General features: G+C 40.5%; 1 protein-coding gene across 2 annotated transcripts in view; it reads right to left on the minus strand.

Annotated features, from left to right (window-relative positions):
- Positions 1-14,649, minus strand: part of LOC134401597 (ras-related protein Rab-10-like) — a 36,317-nt gene that overhangs the window by 19,738 nt on the left and 1,930 nt on the right. For both annotated transcript variants that reach the window (XM_063130702.1, XM_063130701.1), the window contains exons 2-3: positions 3,781-3,841; positions 2,225-2,363 (exon numbers count right to left, since the gene is read on the minus strand). In XM_063130702.1, coding sequence (XP_062986772.1) covers positions 2,225-2,363; positions 3,781-3,841 — 200 coding nt within the window. The remainder of the gene's footprint in view (positions 1-2,224; positions 2,364-3,780; positions 3,842-14,649) is intronic.

The following is a 14,649-nucleotide window of genomic DNA, read 5'->3' on the forward strand; positions in this document are numbered from 1 at the left end:
TATGTACAGAAGCTCATTGCAAGGGATAGTGGATCAGCCAAGAAGCTGATAATATGGGCCAACCTAGATATTTTATTTGTATTTAATGTGGGTTGGTGGTGTATGTGCATCTGTGTGAGGGGAGGGGTGTGTGTTGATACAAAAAACTGGGGAAACAATAATTAATCAGAAGCACAGCAGGCAGGCAGGAAGAATTTAACCATTTCCTCCCCTGGTGTGATCCTGGTGAAAAACCCTACTCTGAAGTTGCTTTTTGCATTTCTTCTCTGCTAGGGGCAGGGCAGGGGGAGTTATTTACATTTTTAAGATCCCTGCAAGTTAAATTCAAGGACACATTAAACTTCAAGTCTATCTTGGCCCTTGCTGATATAACACTGCACTATCCTCTAAGGCAGCCTTTCCCGATGTGGTTTCTCCAGATGTTTTGGATTTCAACTCCCACAGGCTCCAGCCAGCATGGCCAAGGGTCAGGAATGCTGGGAATTATAGTCCGAAACAGCTGGAGGGCAACTGGTTGGGGAAGGCTGCCCTAGGATCCTGGTCAAATGATCATAGTTTTCTAACATGTGAGCTACTTAAAGGTATAAGTACATTTCTGAGAGTACCTTTGTGGATCATAAAGGGATTGCTCACACCAAAATATCTCTCTTCTGTTTAGATCAATATTTGACTTCAGAGCTATTTTATACCATGAACATGTTGAACCATGTCTACATAAATAGGATTATCTACACCTATAGAAGTGAAATCAGAAGAGCATTAAGCAACAAGAAAGGAAAGGGCATTTTCCATGGTGGCACCTTGGGTAAGAAATAATGACTCCAAAGAAGCATCAGAGGCCTGCATTACATTCTTTTTGATGCCAAGACAGCTTTATTTTCCCAGGTATTTTAATTTGAGAAATGTTTTAACCTGCTTTATGCTTTCAATTACAGTCTCATTTGATCATTAGTGTTTTTCTCTTATTTTGTATTTTAATGTATTGTGACATATTTGTTTTTCACTATCCTGGAATCTATTAGATTTAATGTTTTTTTTAATGTCTTTTTGTTTAAGAAACCCATAACAACAAACTTTTATTTTGAAGCAATTTTCCTGGAGTAAACATAATGTTAGTCTTAAAGCTTGCTGTGTTCAGCATTAAAATAACACAGTATTAAACTGTCCTTTGTTCAGTATTAATGTCCTAGCATATCTCAACCTGCCTTATTGCTGGCTAATTCTGATGGAGTCTTCTACAGACTTGGTGTCACAGAGGCATGGACGGTATATATAGAGAAAAGACAGACAGAATCTAGATTATGGTAAAGAAAGAGGCAAACATTCTCTGCAAATCCTTAATATTTGGTGTGAAAGCAGATCATAGATGAAAAACAAAGCCAACACCTGATTTCAGCTGTCAAAGTATACATTATACAACTAATGCAAAGGCTGAAATTCTTAAAGGCCTTGACTGTCTCGATCTAGAGTATCTGAGCACACGCACACCCATACATTCCCAGTGCACTAAAGTCATTAAATGGCCCCCTTGTTCCAAATGCCTCCTCTGCCTGATTGAGTCTTTTCAGTGATGATACCCCTACTATGGAACTCCTTCCCCAGAGAAACCTGTCTGGCAGCCTCTGTTTTAATTTTTAGATGCTAGATTAACACCACCATGGGAAGGGGCCATAGCTAGTGGTTTTGCATGCGGAAAGTCCCAGGTTCAATCTGGCAGTGTTCTGGTGGTGTAGCGGTGCAGTTCACCAGTATATCTCAAGCTCGAACTGTATAGCAACACAGCTCCAGTGGCACATCCAGAGTTCCAATGATGTACATGGCTTCTGCAGATGTTCAAGTTACAATTGTGCTGCTGATATTGTTTCCTAGTGATTTGCTGTTTAAATATTTCATAATATGTTCATATCAGCACTCTTTGTCTTGTTAAATTTCCATTTGACCCCTGCCATCTGAAAATTAATGTCTGCACATTTCCTATGTACTTGGACTGCTTCCTCCCATAAATGCAGATTCAGGTTTGTATCTCAATGTTTAATGAATACTAAATTTGCCATATTATACCAATACACCCATGTGCTCATACCCATCCAAATCAGTTCGATGCAGTGTGTGTGTGTGATATATTTGGTGGGAGAGGGGTCTCCTCCCCTCCTGCTGCTATTATAAATGTGAAAAATTGACACATTTGTACATTTGGTGCACAGACAGAATGGTAGAAGCTTACCTCGTGTATATCTTTCATCCAGCGTGCAATTCCTTGAAAACTCTCAGTACTTGTGATATCATAGACAAGAACAAATCCATGTGCTCCACGGAAAAAACTAGTAGTAAAGGTATGGAATCGTTCCTGGCCAGCGGTGTCCCTAAAATACATTGTAAAGAGTCACTTGGCATTGTGGACAAACAGCCCTAACACATGAATCACACTTCCCCATGAATAGAAAAGCAGAATGTGTACATGTCAGTGGAAACCCCCAGCTGATCTAGTTGCACTTCCTTTGAAGTCTCAGTACTCTGTACTAAATATATGTTCCAGATGAGATTTTATTCAAAATTGGTACTATGAATTAGATTTATCTTGAGAAAGATTGGGACAAGTTGAATGAATGATTCTTTCTTTTATGATGAAAGAAAGAAAGATAATTATTCAAAATTATGGCTGCACTGCATTTTACCACCACTACAATCAGCCTAGGATGTTGAATGCTTCTAACCATCATGGAGCAAATTAAAAGGATATTTCAAAAATGTGCAGTGCCATCAAGAAGACTGCAGAGTTGTGAGACATATAGTAGCAAACACACATTTCTAAGGAAGATATGAAGGAGACAGTTTGGCTAAGGATTGCCCAGCTTATATACGTTTCCGCCTATGGAGCTAGTTACACTGGGGAAACCTTACATAGGGTGAACATATGAAAAGGAGGACAGGGCTCCTGTATCTTTAACAGTTGTATTGAAAAGGGAATTTCAGCAGGTGCCATTTGTATATATGGGGAACCTGGTGAAATTTCCTCTTCATCACAATAGTTAAAGCTGCAGGTGCCCTGCCCTCCTTTAAATCTGGTCCCTCTAGTATAGCTCCCGCAGCTTTAACTGTTGTGATGAAGAGGAAATTTCACCAGGTGCGACATGCATACAAATAACACCTGCTGAAATTACCTTTTCTATGCAACTGTTAAAGATACAGGAGCCCTGCCCTCCTTTTCATATGGTCACCCTACCTTACATGAAGTAACTGGCTTTCTAAAGATTTTAATCAAACAGACAGCATGATAGGATAGGCATGTCCATCTGCTTTTCCTGTACCTGCATCAGCACAGACTTACTCTGCATGCTAGTTGCTACTATGTTGATTTGTGAGGCAACTCTCACTCTGAAAGTGGGTAGGTGGACAACTATGAAAACAACAATAGCAAATACATTGTCTGGTCAATCACTTCCTTGGGCTCCACGGACAGAGTAGCTGGCATCTCTTAAGAACAAGGATAAAAAAGTACAAACATTCTCTATTTTTGTCATTACACTTAAACAAGACAGCTGCTTATATTTAAATGTGCATATCTTAGAATATCAAAAGCGGATTATTAATTCTACTAGTTATTCCAAGGGTGGGCAAAAAGGAGATTTCCAGATGTTTTGGACTTCAGCTACCAAGATTCCTGACCATTGACTCTACTGGCAGGGATGTCTAGGAGTTGGAGTCCAAAACATCTGGAGATTTACCTTTTGCCTAACCCTACGTTATTCTAATCAATCATAAATTCTTTACAAACCTTACCATATTTGAAGTTTCATAGTTGTGTCGTTAAATGAAATTGTTTTTACTTTGAAATCAATGCCTAGCAAGAAAAAAGAAACATTATTAGTTCATTTATAAATAAGGGAAACAAACCAAGGACCTTGCCAAGCAAAGCAATTATTAAGAGAGAAGTTTTAATACATTAATTAAGGTCTATTAACACTTTCCCTTCCCTATGGAAGAGACTTTGAAGCCTTCTGAAGCAAGATACTGCAGATTTAAAAGGTTATTTTATATTTTTGAATGCATTTTTACAAGTATCTTTTTAGTTTGAGCCCAATAGGTGATGAAATCTCACTAAAGCTTCAATAGAGGAGACATATAATATAATTAATCATTATAGATTTAAATTAGGTTTAATTACTATCATTTAAGCCAAACACATTGATGTGCCCACACAGAATGATCTATAAACAAAATTTGAGTGGGGAAAAACATTCCCTCTGGTCATTTAGAACAATTTGATGTTTGTATACCTTTTGTACAGTAGCTGAAACAGCATCTGAGAGGGACATGAAATGTAGTAGGGTACAGCAAGGTCACTTTCAAAACACTGAGCTGGAAATGCTTAAAAAATAATAACTCAGTTGGGGTTTTCCTGTCCTACAGGAAAACATTTTATATTTGACATAAATTTTAATAATAAATTGACAGGAGCATTTTTATTTATAAAAAGACAACTAAGAAGTGCTGAATCAGACAAAAATTTAATCTAAATTAAAATAAGGCATATTGACTTCTTAAATCAACTTTACATTTATTGACCTAAAAGGTCAATGAATGTTAGTGAAAAACAGCAGTCAATAAGCATTGCATGCATGAATTGTTCATAGCTTTATATAAAATTTCAAACAAATTTCACAAATGGACAAGGTGGGGGCAGGGGGAGAGAAATGCAGGGCCAAAACCCACTGTACTGCTGATAACATTAAGCAATAGTTTATGGGAACATAATAAACAAGCTAAAATTACTACCCAGATATATGTCATATTGTATTTGCTTGTATTTCCATCCAGCCTTCTACATATCATTGTATATATGGTATACAACTATCCAAATCTAAGAAACATTTTCAGACTTCTATAATCATTTGCCATTTCTTTTGTTATGAACACACTGTGATGAGAATGCCCTAAGGGCATTCACATCCCAGCCCAGAACCTAATACCCTTAAGGCTTCCATGGCTGTCAGAATTTTCAGGCTGCGCTGATCAGTTAAATACAAGTAGGACCTGCATTAAAATATTCTCACCTCTTCAAGAGTGCTCCTGTTCAGGGTTTCAGCCAGCCAGTAATTTATGCCCAGTTCCTGGATATGAAAAGGCTTATGATATAAGCTGTAAGAAGTTTAAAGAAGCCATTCTACTGCCCTCTCAAGTTTCTTGTTTTTCTTTTCCAACCGACAGCCAACATTCTGGGAAGTACCCAATACTATCTCTGTGCTTCTGCTCACTCCATTGCGCCAGCAAGATACACAAAAAGGGAGCTGGCCTAAAGCAACCCTGGAAATGAGCAGAAATGTGTTTCTGGATAGGGACAAGTCAGAGGTGCTCCACCGACCTGACCCAATCCTGCTCCACTTGTTTCCAGTTGGTTTAAGAACTGCTAGCTCCCCATTGCCTAGGAAACAGTGGATATTGCCCTCTGTGGCTTCCGAACGTGTTACATACTCATTAGGCTGTTTTTGGGGGGGTGTTGGATTGTCCCATTTTTAATGACTGTAGTTCTGCAACCCTTGGGGTTCTCTCAAGCGTACTGGATAATATTAGCCCTATATAGAGTAGATCCATTGAAATGAATGGGACATAAGTTAGTTGCAACTAAATTAAGCCCCATTCATTTTAATGAGTCTACTCTACAGAGGACTAACATCAGATACTATCCATTAATACACCCCTCCTCTTCTCAGTGGCCCCACTTTGGCTCCCATCTTGTTGGCACTCACTGTAAGAGTTTATTATTAGAAGGAGTGATACTAGCTTACTACTTCTTAAACCACAATACAGGTAGGGTCCACTCCCCCCCATTTATCAACTTCAGGTAGAACTACTGCTTCCCGGATTTTAGCTCCAACTTCATGTAGCTAGGTGGAAGGACTATAATGTTGTTATGACAACTGGGGTGCAGGGGGAGAGAACCTAAGCAAGAGTTCTTCTCTGCCATGGAGGACTTAAGAACATTACAGCCCCACATAGTTCTGGATGATGCTCAAGGCAACACCAGTGCTTACTGCTTCACTCTGGTTACTTGCAAATGAGGAAGCCAGGCCTGAGGAAATGACAGGTTGAAGCAGCTGGTGGCTTGTTTCCCAGATGTGGAAACAGCAGAGGCTTCTCCTGTTTGATCCCTGTGGCTCACACCTGAGTAATTGACACAAATACAAATGTGGGCTTGTGACATGTATACAAGAATGAGTTTTTGTACATACTCTCATGTGTAGGGATGAATTCACATATGCTTGCATACCTGTGTGGTATGGCGCCCTGTTCCATTCCATGTATAAAAGCTGATTAACCTGGCTTTGAATCTTTCTTTGACACTGTGAATCGGACTGTGTCCTCCACTATACCTGAAGGCAGCAGGCTAGCTTAGGGGCAGAGGTTAGGTCGCTTAGCACACAGCTCTCTCCTCCAAAACTATGCTGCCACCTCCCGACATCTGCCCTTGAGGAAACCACCTCACTCGGTGTAATGGTAGGGCCGGCCCTGAATATCCGTCCACAAGGGGATCTAAAGAAGGATCTGGCCAAATTAATAGGGATCATGGGTTAGCTGCTAGGGAACACATGGAGAGCGACCCCAATTCGACCCCCATGCTTGAGGTACCCTATCTCTAACCATCAGTGAAACACAGGCAGTTGTACAGTGCTTATGACAGTGGTGTGCGGAAAGTAGACCTCCAGATGTTTTGGCCTTCAGCTCCTAGCATTCCTGACCATTGGCTGTGCTTCGTGGAACTACTTTCTGCCTACCCCTGGCTTATGGCATGTGATGAATAAATCCATGTTGGTCTCTGAAGTAGCTGAAAGAGTCATCTAGTTACAAATAACTGTGAAATCACCTGAGAACTGTATAAAAATAAATCCAGTTTAAGAACGTATTTCAGTTTTGCCACAAAGCAGATGGAAAGAACATTCCTTTTAATGCCAGCTGAAGGTATGGGATGCAGAAAGCATGCTGCAGCTAACCAAGTCTGGGCCTTGTCAGTGGTTGGAAGGTAGGCTCCCAGGGAACTTTCTATACACTGCCTTAAATCTACAATGGAAGAAAAGGTAGGATATGAATGAAATAAATGCATAAACATCTATTCATTTAACCTTATATTTAGGAAGAGCTCTATTCAAGGGGTAAAAAACTTGCTTTTATTTTGACAGAAAAAAATGTAAGGAGCTTTCTTAGGACTTGTTCACACTACTGCAAAACTTACATCTGTGCCTTTAAAGGTCCCAATATTTCTGTACATATTTTGTACACAATACCCACAGCCCTAATGTGAAACTCACTGAAAGAAGATATGTCATGGAACTATTTCAAAATTTATTTGGGGAGGCATCTCTATGTTCACTTGGACATGCAAATCTTTTTCCCCCCATAAACTTTTCCCCTGGTGTTCAATGAGGTGCCATTGTTTAAACAAAAACAGTTATTCTTTATAGTCTGCTATTCTCAATGTGATGAGTCTGCCTTATGATCCGTATAAGTTTAATTAGAAAACTATAGCTGCTTATAATTCACAAAAACTGCATAATTGAAGAGGAAGAAGGGCAACCATCCCTGAGAGTTTAAGTGCTGAATAAAGTGCTTTCAATGAAAATTTACTGTGAATGCATTTTTCCTTTTTTTAAGAAAAGCAAATCTTAAAAACAACTGAATGCTACTACCCAAAGCAGCAACCCTCTCAGTATCACTAGCAACATGCAGCTATAATGCTGGGGTTGTGAGAAAGGTCTGAACTGCCCAAACTCTAAGACATAAACCTTTATGCACTAAGAAAGGACGTTTTACCATATTATCTACATCACTCTGCAGTGACCCATTCCTCCCACAGTGAAGACATCCCTACATATACTGTGGGAGAATGGAATGGGAAGAAGAACTGACGCAACCTACAGAGATGTGATGTAGCATCGGCCCAAAGATAGAGCTTCTCAGTTGGTCTGATCTCTTGCTATATAATTTGTCTGCATTCACACAAGGTTGCAACAACTGCAACACATTCTTTTTTCTGAAGTACCATAAAGGCTTGTACCCAGAGGAAGAGAGTTTACTAACTAGGCACAAAGAATTCCTATCCAATTCTTAATAGTTTCCATCTATTCAAGATAACCCCGTGTCATACGATTTGACACTTGCCTGCACATGTGGGACAGGTAGCAATTCTGGTGACACCTCACCCCGCCCTGCGCTGCTGCTACAAACATTCAAGCGTTAAATGCAATTGTCTGACTACACCACCTGCTGTCTACCCATTCCTAGCCAAGAGTAGCAGCCACCATAGCATTACATAGCATTTCCCAGCTAGGGGGACATAATAACATGTCCTATGTTATGGTCCATACCTATGTTTGGCTACATTATGGTCCATACTCTGATTTGCAAGAAGAGAGAAAGAATGCAGCAACCATAGACTATTTTCCCCCCAATAAAAGAATCACAGCTTTTGACTACTACCAGTCTCAATAAAATCTCTCAGTTTCTCTCCTCTGTGGCAAAAAGAAGGTTGAAGGGTCCCTAAGTGCAGTATAAATAGCACCACATTGGACAACCCGGCACAAACACTGATCCTGCTGATGTGAGCATAACAATCACACCAGCCGCTGTTCCAGTCTGTAGTGTACATTCTGCAATTTGGTTGTACGCTGCCATGTAGCTGACACACAGCAGATGTACATGATGCAGACTGCTTTTACATTGGCTACACGGCAATGCACAACCAATCTGCAGATTTTCACCCGTGCACACCCAGTCTTAGCTATGCCTTAGCTGGAAAACAATTTGCAAAAGAGGATTTTTAAGCTCATCACATAATAGGGCTTTTAAACATCAAGCCTAGCTGAAAAGCCAAACTCAGTGAAAAGCATGCACAAAGCTGCTGTATCTAAAACCTTAAAGAATTAGCTTTGGATGATATTGCCAATATGAGTACTTTAGAGTATGAAACAATCTGATTTTTATCTACTTTAACATTGAAATGCCTGCTCAGTTATAACCGTTCCAGTTGCATTTAATGAAAACGCTGCTTGTTTGTGTCCTTTCATTTCAAATCCAAATGAACTCATTTCATTATATTTTATATATCTCAAAAACAATCTCTTGGTCATGCTCCAGCAGAACCAATAGAAAGGGTAAAGCTATACAAATGAAAGGACTGGAGTGATGCAGTGCAGAGGACTAGAAACAGTGGTGCCATCAGGGAAGGGTCCTGGGGAGAAAGCCCAGGGTCCCACTCAACAGTGGTCCCACTCCCCCACCTAAACCCCATAAGACCATCATGTCCAGAGTCTGTAGTGACCTAACTGCAGTACTAGCTGGAATAAGCCTATTACTCCAGGATCATCCCCACCTTGTGCCCAATTCAAGGCTCAACCTTGTCTCACCTGTTCTCCTAGCACCAGTGCAGGCCCTGAGAGAGGGAGGTCTCCTCCTCCACTCAGAATGAGCCAGGTGGAACTGATCCTCCTAACCTTGGTTGGGTTCTATATGGGAGTCCCACCAAGCAAACTCCATTACAGCATGTAAAGAGCAGCAGGACATTTATTGCTCTTGGCAGCCTCTTACGGCAACAGCTGTAATAGTGAAACTTGTCTCATGTGTGTTTCATGGATTTTGCGGTGTTGTTCATGCTGGTGTCCATTCACAGACAGATTCAAGCTCCCCCCCACCCGTTTGTGGGGAAATATGCGAGTAATTCCATAAGAATGTTCACAACAATTTACAGAATTTATTTTAGTACGTAACATTTAGCCTATTGTCCCCATTCCATTCGACTTTTACTCGTGTATATTTTCCAGTATGGCATTATGTCTCAGGAGAAGTGTGCGTATCTTCCTGCAAATGAATTTGTGTAATTTTGTGGAAAGTAGAAAAATATATATCTGTAAGTCTGCAAACTCCACGTGGCCTGAGAAGGCTGGTCTGCAGCAGATTCTGCACATCAGATTCGTAGAAATCCAAACTTATTTTAATTTGTCTCAAAATTCTCCAGCATCCTTACCTGCAGGAGTCCTCTAATTCAGAGGCTCTCTGCCACTTGCCCATCAAAATGATGGGCACTTCACTAGCAATGACATGTAGCTAAGCTATATTTTTGAGTGCAACTTTGGTGACAACACAAATTTCAGTTATTTTTAAACAGGGCAAGGATTTATTTATTACAAGACTGCTTGGTTACTAGCTATAAGTTTAAAAGGTACTTTCTAGCATCAACAGTTTGGGCCCCTTTGTTAGCCACCTTTTAAACCAATCTGGCAAAATCCCTGACAGTTGGAGACACGCAATTGTGGTTCCGATATACAAAAAGGGACACCCAAAGGACCCTGGGAATTTTAGACCTATTAGCCTGCTCTCAATAATAGGCAAGCTCTATGCTCGATTTCTATCTAATAGACTAACTGACATCCTCGAGGCCAATAATGTTGTCACGGAGGCCCAAGCTGTCTTTAGAAAGAACCACTCCACCTCTGATCATGGTCTGATTCTTTTTCACTTAGCGGAGAAACATCTTAAATTTCTACGTAGCATCAACAATCTCAGTTTGTGATGATCAAAATGTACTATTCTTTCTGCATATTGATCTGAAACTGCAAGCAGAATAGCAGCCGGTTCACATTTATTCTGTTTGCGGCTGTTCTTTCACATAGGGTCTACTTGGATAAATAGTGTAACGTGTGAGCCAGAAGGTGATGGATTTCAGCCACAGGAACTTTCATGCTCTTTGAAGCTGCAATTACCCCCCATGAGATCATGGAAGTTGCTGTGGCTGAGATCCGTGTCCTACTCACATGCTACACTGCCCAGATAAACAGATACAAAGTAATGCGCAATCTGGCTCTAAGATATTCCTCAATCTAAGTAAAGTTCTCCTTGAGAACAAGCTGCATCTTAGTGCTAGCCAATTTACAATGGATTTAAATAGAACAAAACTATAAAAATCTTTACACTACATTTTATTAAACAGAAACTTAAAGATGAAAAGTAAATATTTTCCACTTGTTCAAAATTTAAAATCCTTGGTTACATTCCGGATTTTAGCATTTGATAGCCCACAATTATATTTACAACACAGATCTGCAGCTAAAGGTTTGGCTGATTAATAGTTCAATTCAGTATCAGCAACATAATGCACTTAATACCCCTCTGCCCATCTCTTTCACAGTGCCATTACCTGTTCATCCATCCATTTCAGTCTATAGGCCCTATGTGAGATTTTTCCTAGTCTCATTGCCCTTAGCCCTCGTTTCCTCACCGCCATATACCAGCCTGATACTCTGAACCCAATTCCTTCAGTCCCCCTTCCTTGTTCCACTCAATTTCCCAGTCTTTAGACTCTCTATTTGGTTACCATCCAAATTCCTGGCTGACAACAGTATAGAACCCCACAGTCTTCTCCAGTGTTCCTCAACCTGATGCCCTTCAGATATTTTCCTCTATAACTCCTCAAATTCCTGACAAATAGCCATGTTGGCTAGAGCTGCTGGGAACTGGAATCCAAAACATCTGGAGGGCACCAGGTTGGGGAAGGTACATTGTCTGTTTTTTAAAAAAAAAATCATCCATCATCTCCCAGGGAAGCCTTTTAATTTGTGCAACCCAGATTGAATATGTATTTGGAGAAGTGCTATAGTTTAAGCATAAGGAACTTGTGCAACCCGGATTGAATATGTACTTGGAGAGGCACTATAGTTTGAGCATGTTACCATGCACACAGATTGCAAGTGAAGTGCCATATTATTCAGTCCTCTTGGAGAGATGTCAAGGATAGAATTAATTTAGTTTTGTTCCTAAAGCTAGAACACTTATTTAATCTTCTTTCGGGACATCAGAGCGTCACTTTGCTACAAGAGTATTACTTTATAGTTCTAGAAATCACATTTCGTGCTTCTAATTGAAAATTGGGTTGAAGACCTTTTAGACCTGTCCATTAAAAATGAATCATGTATTACAGGAATGATAAATCAGAGAAATGTAATGCAATTTTATAACCTTTTCTAGAATTGTTCTCAAATTGATTGTTAATCTTCTGCTGGAATTTCATCCTTGCCCAAAAGCCTTCATTCGCCCATTCTTTTCCTCTTTAATTTGTTATTTTTCCATATAAAACCTTCTTTGTCTCTCTTAAAACTGATTGTATCTGGGGAATATTGATTTGGTAAAGGAATCAGGTCACTTGAATATCTAGTGATGTCAAAACTGTTATCTTTTCTTGCTTCCGATTGCAATATTGACATTTTTGTTAATCTCCTTTTAATATCCAATGAAGTATTAACACCAACAAAAATGAAACAGTAAATTGGGATCTGTGTAGTTGATTGAGCATTATAACACTGCCTCTTGGTACCCAATTAGAGCTACTAAGAAAATGGCCCTATTTGCACGTCACAATGTTCCATTTTTAAAAAACAACAACAACAACCCTTGGGTTGTTATGAATGAGAGAGTATGTTGAGGGCTGTCTTCACAGGGGTGGGTGGATTCCTGTGCCTTTGGTGCGTTTTGAGGTCATTTGCAGCATATGACATCATGGCCAGTATGCTCCCAACCACCCACTTCCGCCTCGATAAGCTGCAGTATTGGAGAGTCCTTTTACTCCATTCTTTTTAATTAAAGCAGCTCCCAGACGCTTGCTCTGCAATGTGCCCCCGTGCCTCCACATTAAATCCTGGGCATGACTGTGACATGGAAGTGATGTGGGCTGTCCCTTCCCCCATTCACTCCTTGTCCTGGATGGCTTTAAAAGGAGGTTGGATAAATTCCTGGAGAAGGCTATCAATGGCTACTAGTCCTGATGGCTAAGTGCAACCTCCAGTATCAGAGGCAGTAAGCCTATATACATTAGTTGTTGGGAAACATGGGTGGGAGGGTGCTGTTGCACAATGTCCTGCTTGTGGTTCCCTGGTTGACAGCTGGTTGGCCACTGTGTGAACAGAATGTTGGACTAGATGAACCTTTGGTCTGATCCAGCATGGCTATTCTTATGTCCTAGTGTTCCCACTGAGAGATGTTTATGCACTTCCTGCATTAATTTGATTCTCTGATGTAGTGTTTCCAGAGCTGCGCAGCTCCAAAGTTGCAAACAGGGAGCTATGTAAATTCACTTCTCTGATGTAGTGTTAGGGTTGCTGCGATACTTTTTGGAGTGGTGCTTATTTGTGCCAGTGGGGTGCTCTCATGGGGAGCTAGTATTGTGGGTTAGTTACTCCCCATTCTTATTTATAAAACGATAGTGGCAGGGGGAACCTGGAGAGAGGCAGATAAGAAGCCTATCTCCTTGATGGCATTGGTTCTACTCCATCACTCCACCACCAAAAGTATGTTTTTTACAGGTGAAAAGCTGGGTTTTAGGGACAGCTTGCTCCACTGTGTAACACTGAAGAAGCAGAGCTGATTTCAGCATATGGCAGAGAATTACAACAATATGTGCTCGTACCATGCTCATGAAGATAGGGTCCTAGTGTATGCTGCTCAATCACTCCTGCTGCAACCAAGAAAAGCTAACAACTCAGAGGTGCTCCATCCTTTGGTTGTCATGATGCAGAAACCAGGAACTCTGGCTTGTCTCTCACCCAACAAGCCAGAGAAATAATCTAACAACAAACCATCAGTTACTTCTCTGGCTTGTTGGGGGAAAGGCAAGCCAAAGTTCCTGGTTCACATGTAATGACAAACAATATGCTCCCGTTTGCAGCGAGAGCAGTCAAGAAGTATGCACCACCTGGGTTGTTGTGACGTGCAAACCAAGCCAGAGGCACAGACCGAATATGAACTCAACAAGTGAGACATGCAAATCAACCTGCCTGACCAATTTAAATGAACATTCTATCCATTACCAGGCATTTTTAATTTTTCCCCAAACTGGATTGAGTCATGCTTATGGTGAAAGGATTGTGTCTGAATAATCTGGCTTGCATGCAAACTGTGGTTTTTGCATGATGCTGCCAACCTTCCTAATGTAAATCAAACAGTGGCATATAGAATAATGATTTGTGAGCTTCGGCTATTGGGCGGTATAAAAATGTAATAAATAAATAAATAAATAAATAATTGTGCTTGTGAAAAATGATTGAAAGACAGCCCACTGGCTGGTCAGGCCCTAGGCAGCTGCATGGTTTGGCCCTGTGTTTTCTTAGCCAGTTGAGTCGTGACACCCACATTCTGAGCCTGACATGGAACACAATGTCTTGGAAAACAATCCAGCAGTCTCAGTCCACACAGTAGAAATCCACTTTATTCTCCACAATTAATTATAGCACCTTTTGCTTCTGCTTTTCTTCACTGTGGTTACACAACATTATTTATTATCTTTACAAAGGCACCGACTGGTTTTCAATACTTCTCCTGCTCTCCCTCCTCTCACAGAACTGGCTGCCAATTCTTTCTGATTATCCTTTTTCACAGAGAATGGGTCTACTCCCTCTTCCCTCGCTCCCAGAGGGAGAGGCTACTTCCTTCTCAGAATCAATGGTCTGATGGCAGCTGCTTTAAACGGTAAACTTCCAGATGGGGTTGACTATAAAGATCCAGAGCTTCATTAGCATATTTACATAGATTGACAGAATCCAGCTTTAACTCATCTATCTCTCATAAAGATTCTGACACTTTTATTCAGTTTGAAGAATCGAATGGAAATCA

Source organism: Elgaria multicarinata, chromosome 7, assembly GCF_023053635.1.
Source record: "Elgaria multicarinata webbii isolate HBS135686 ecotype San Diego chromosome 7, rElgMul1.1.pri, whole genome shotgun sequence".
NCBI classification, from domain to species: Eukaryota; Metazoa; Chordata; class Lepidosauria; order Squamata; family Anguidae; genus Elgaria; species Elgaria multicarinata.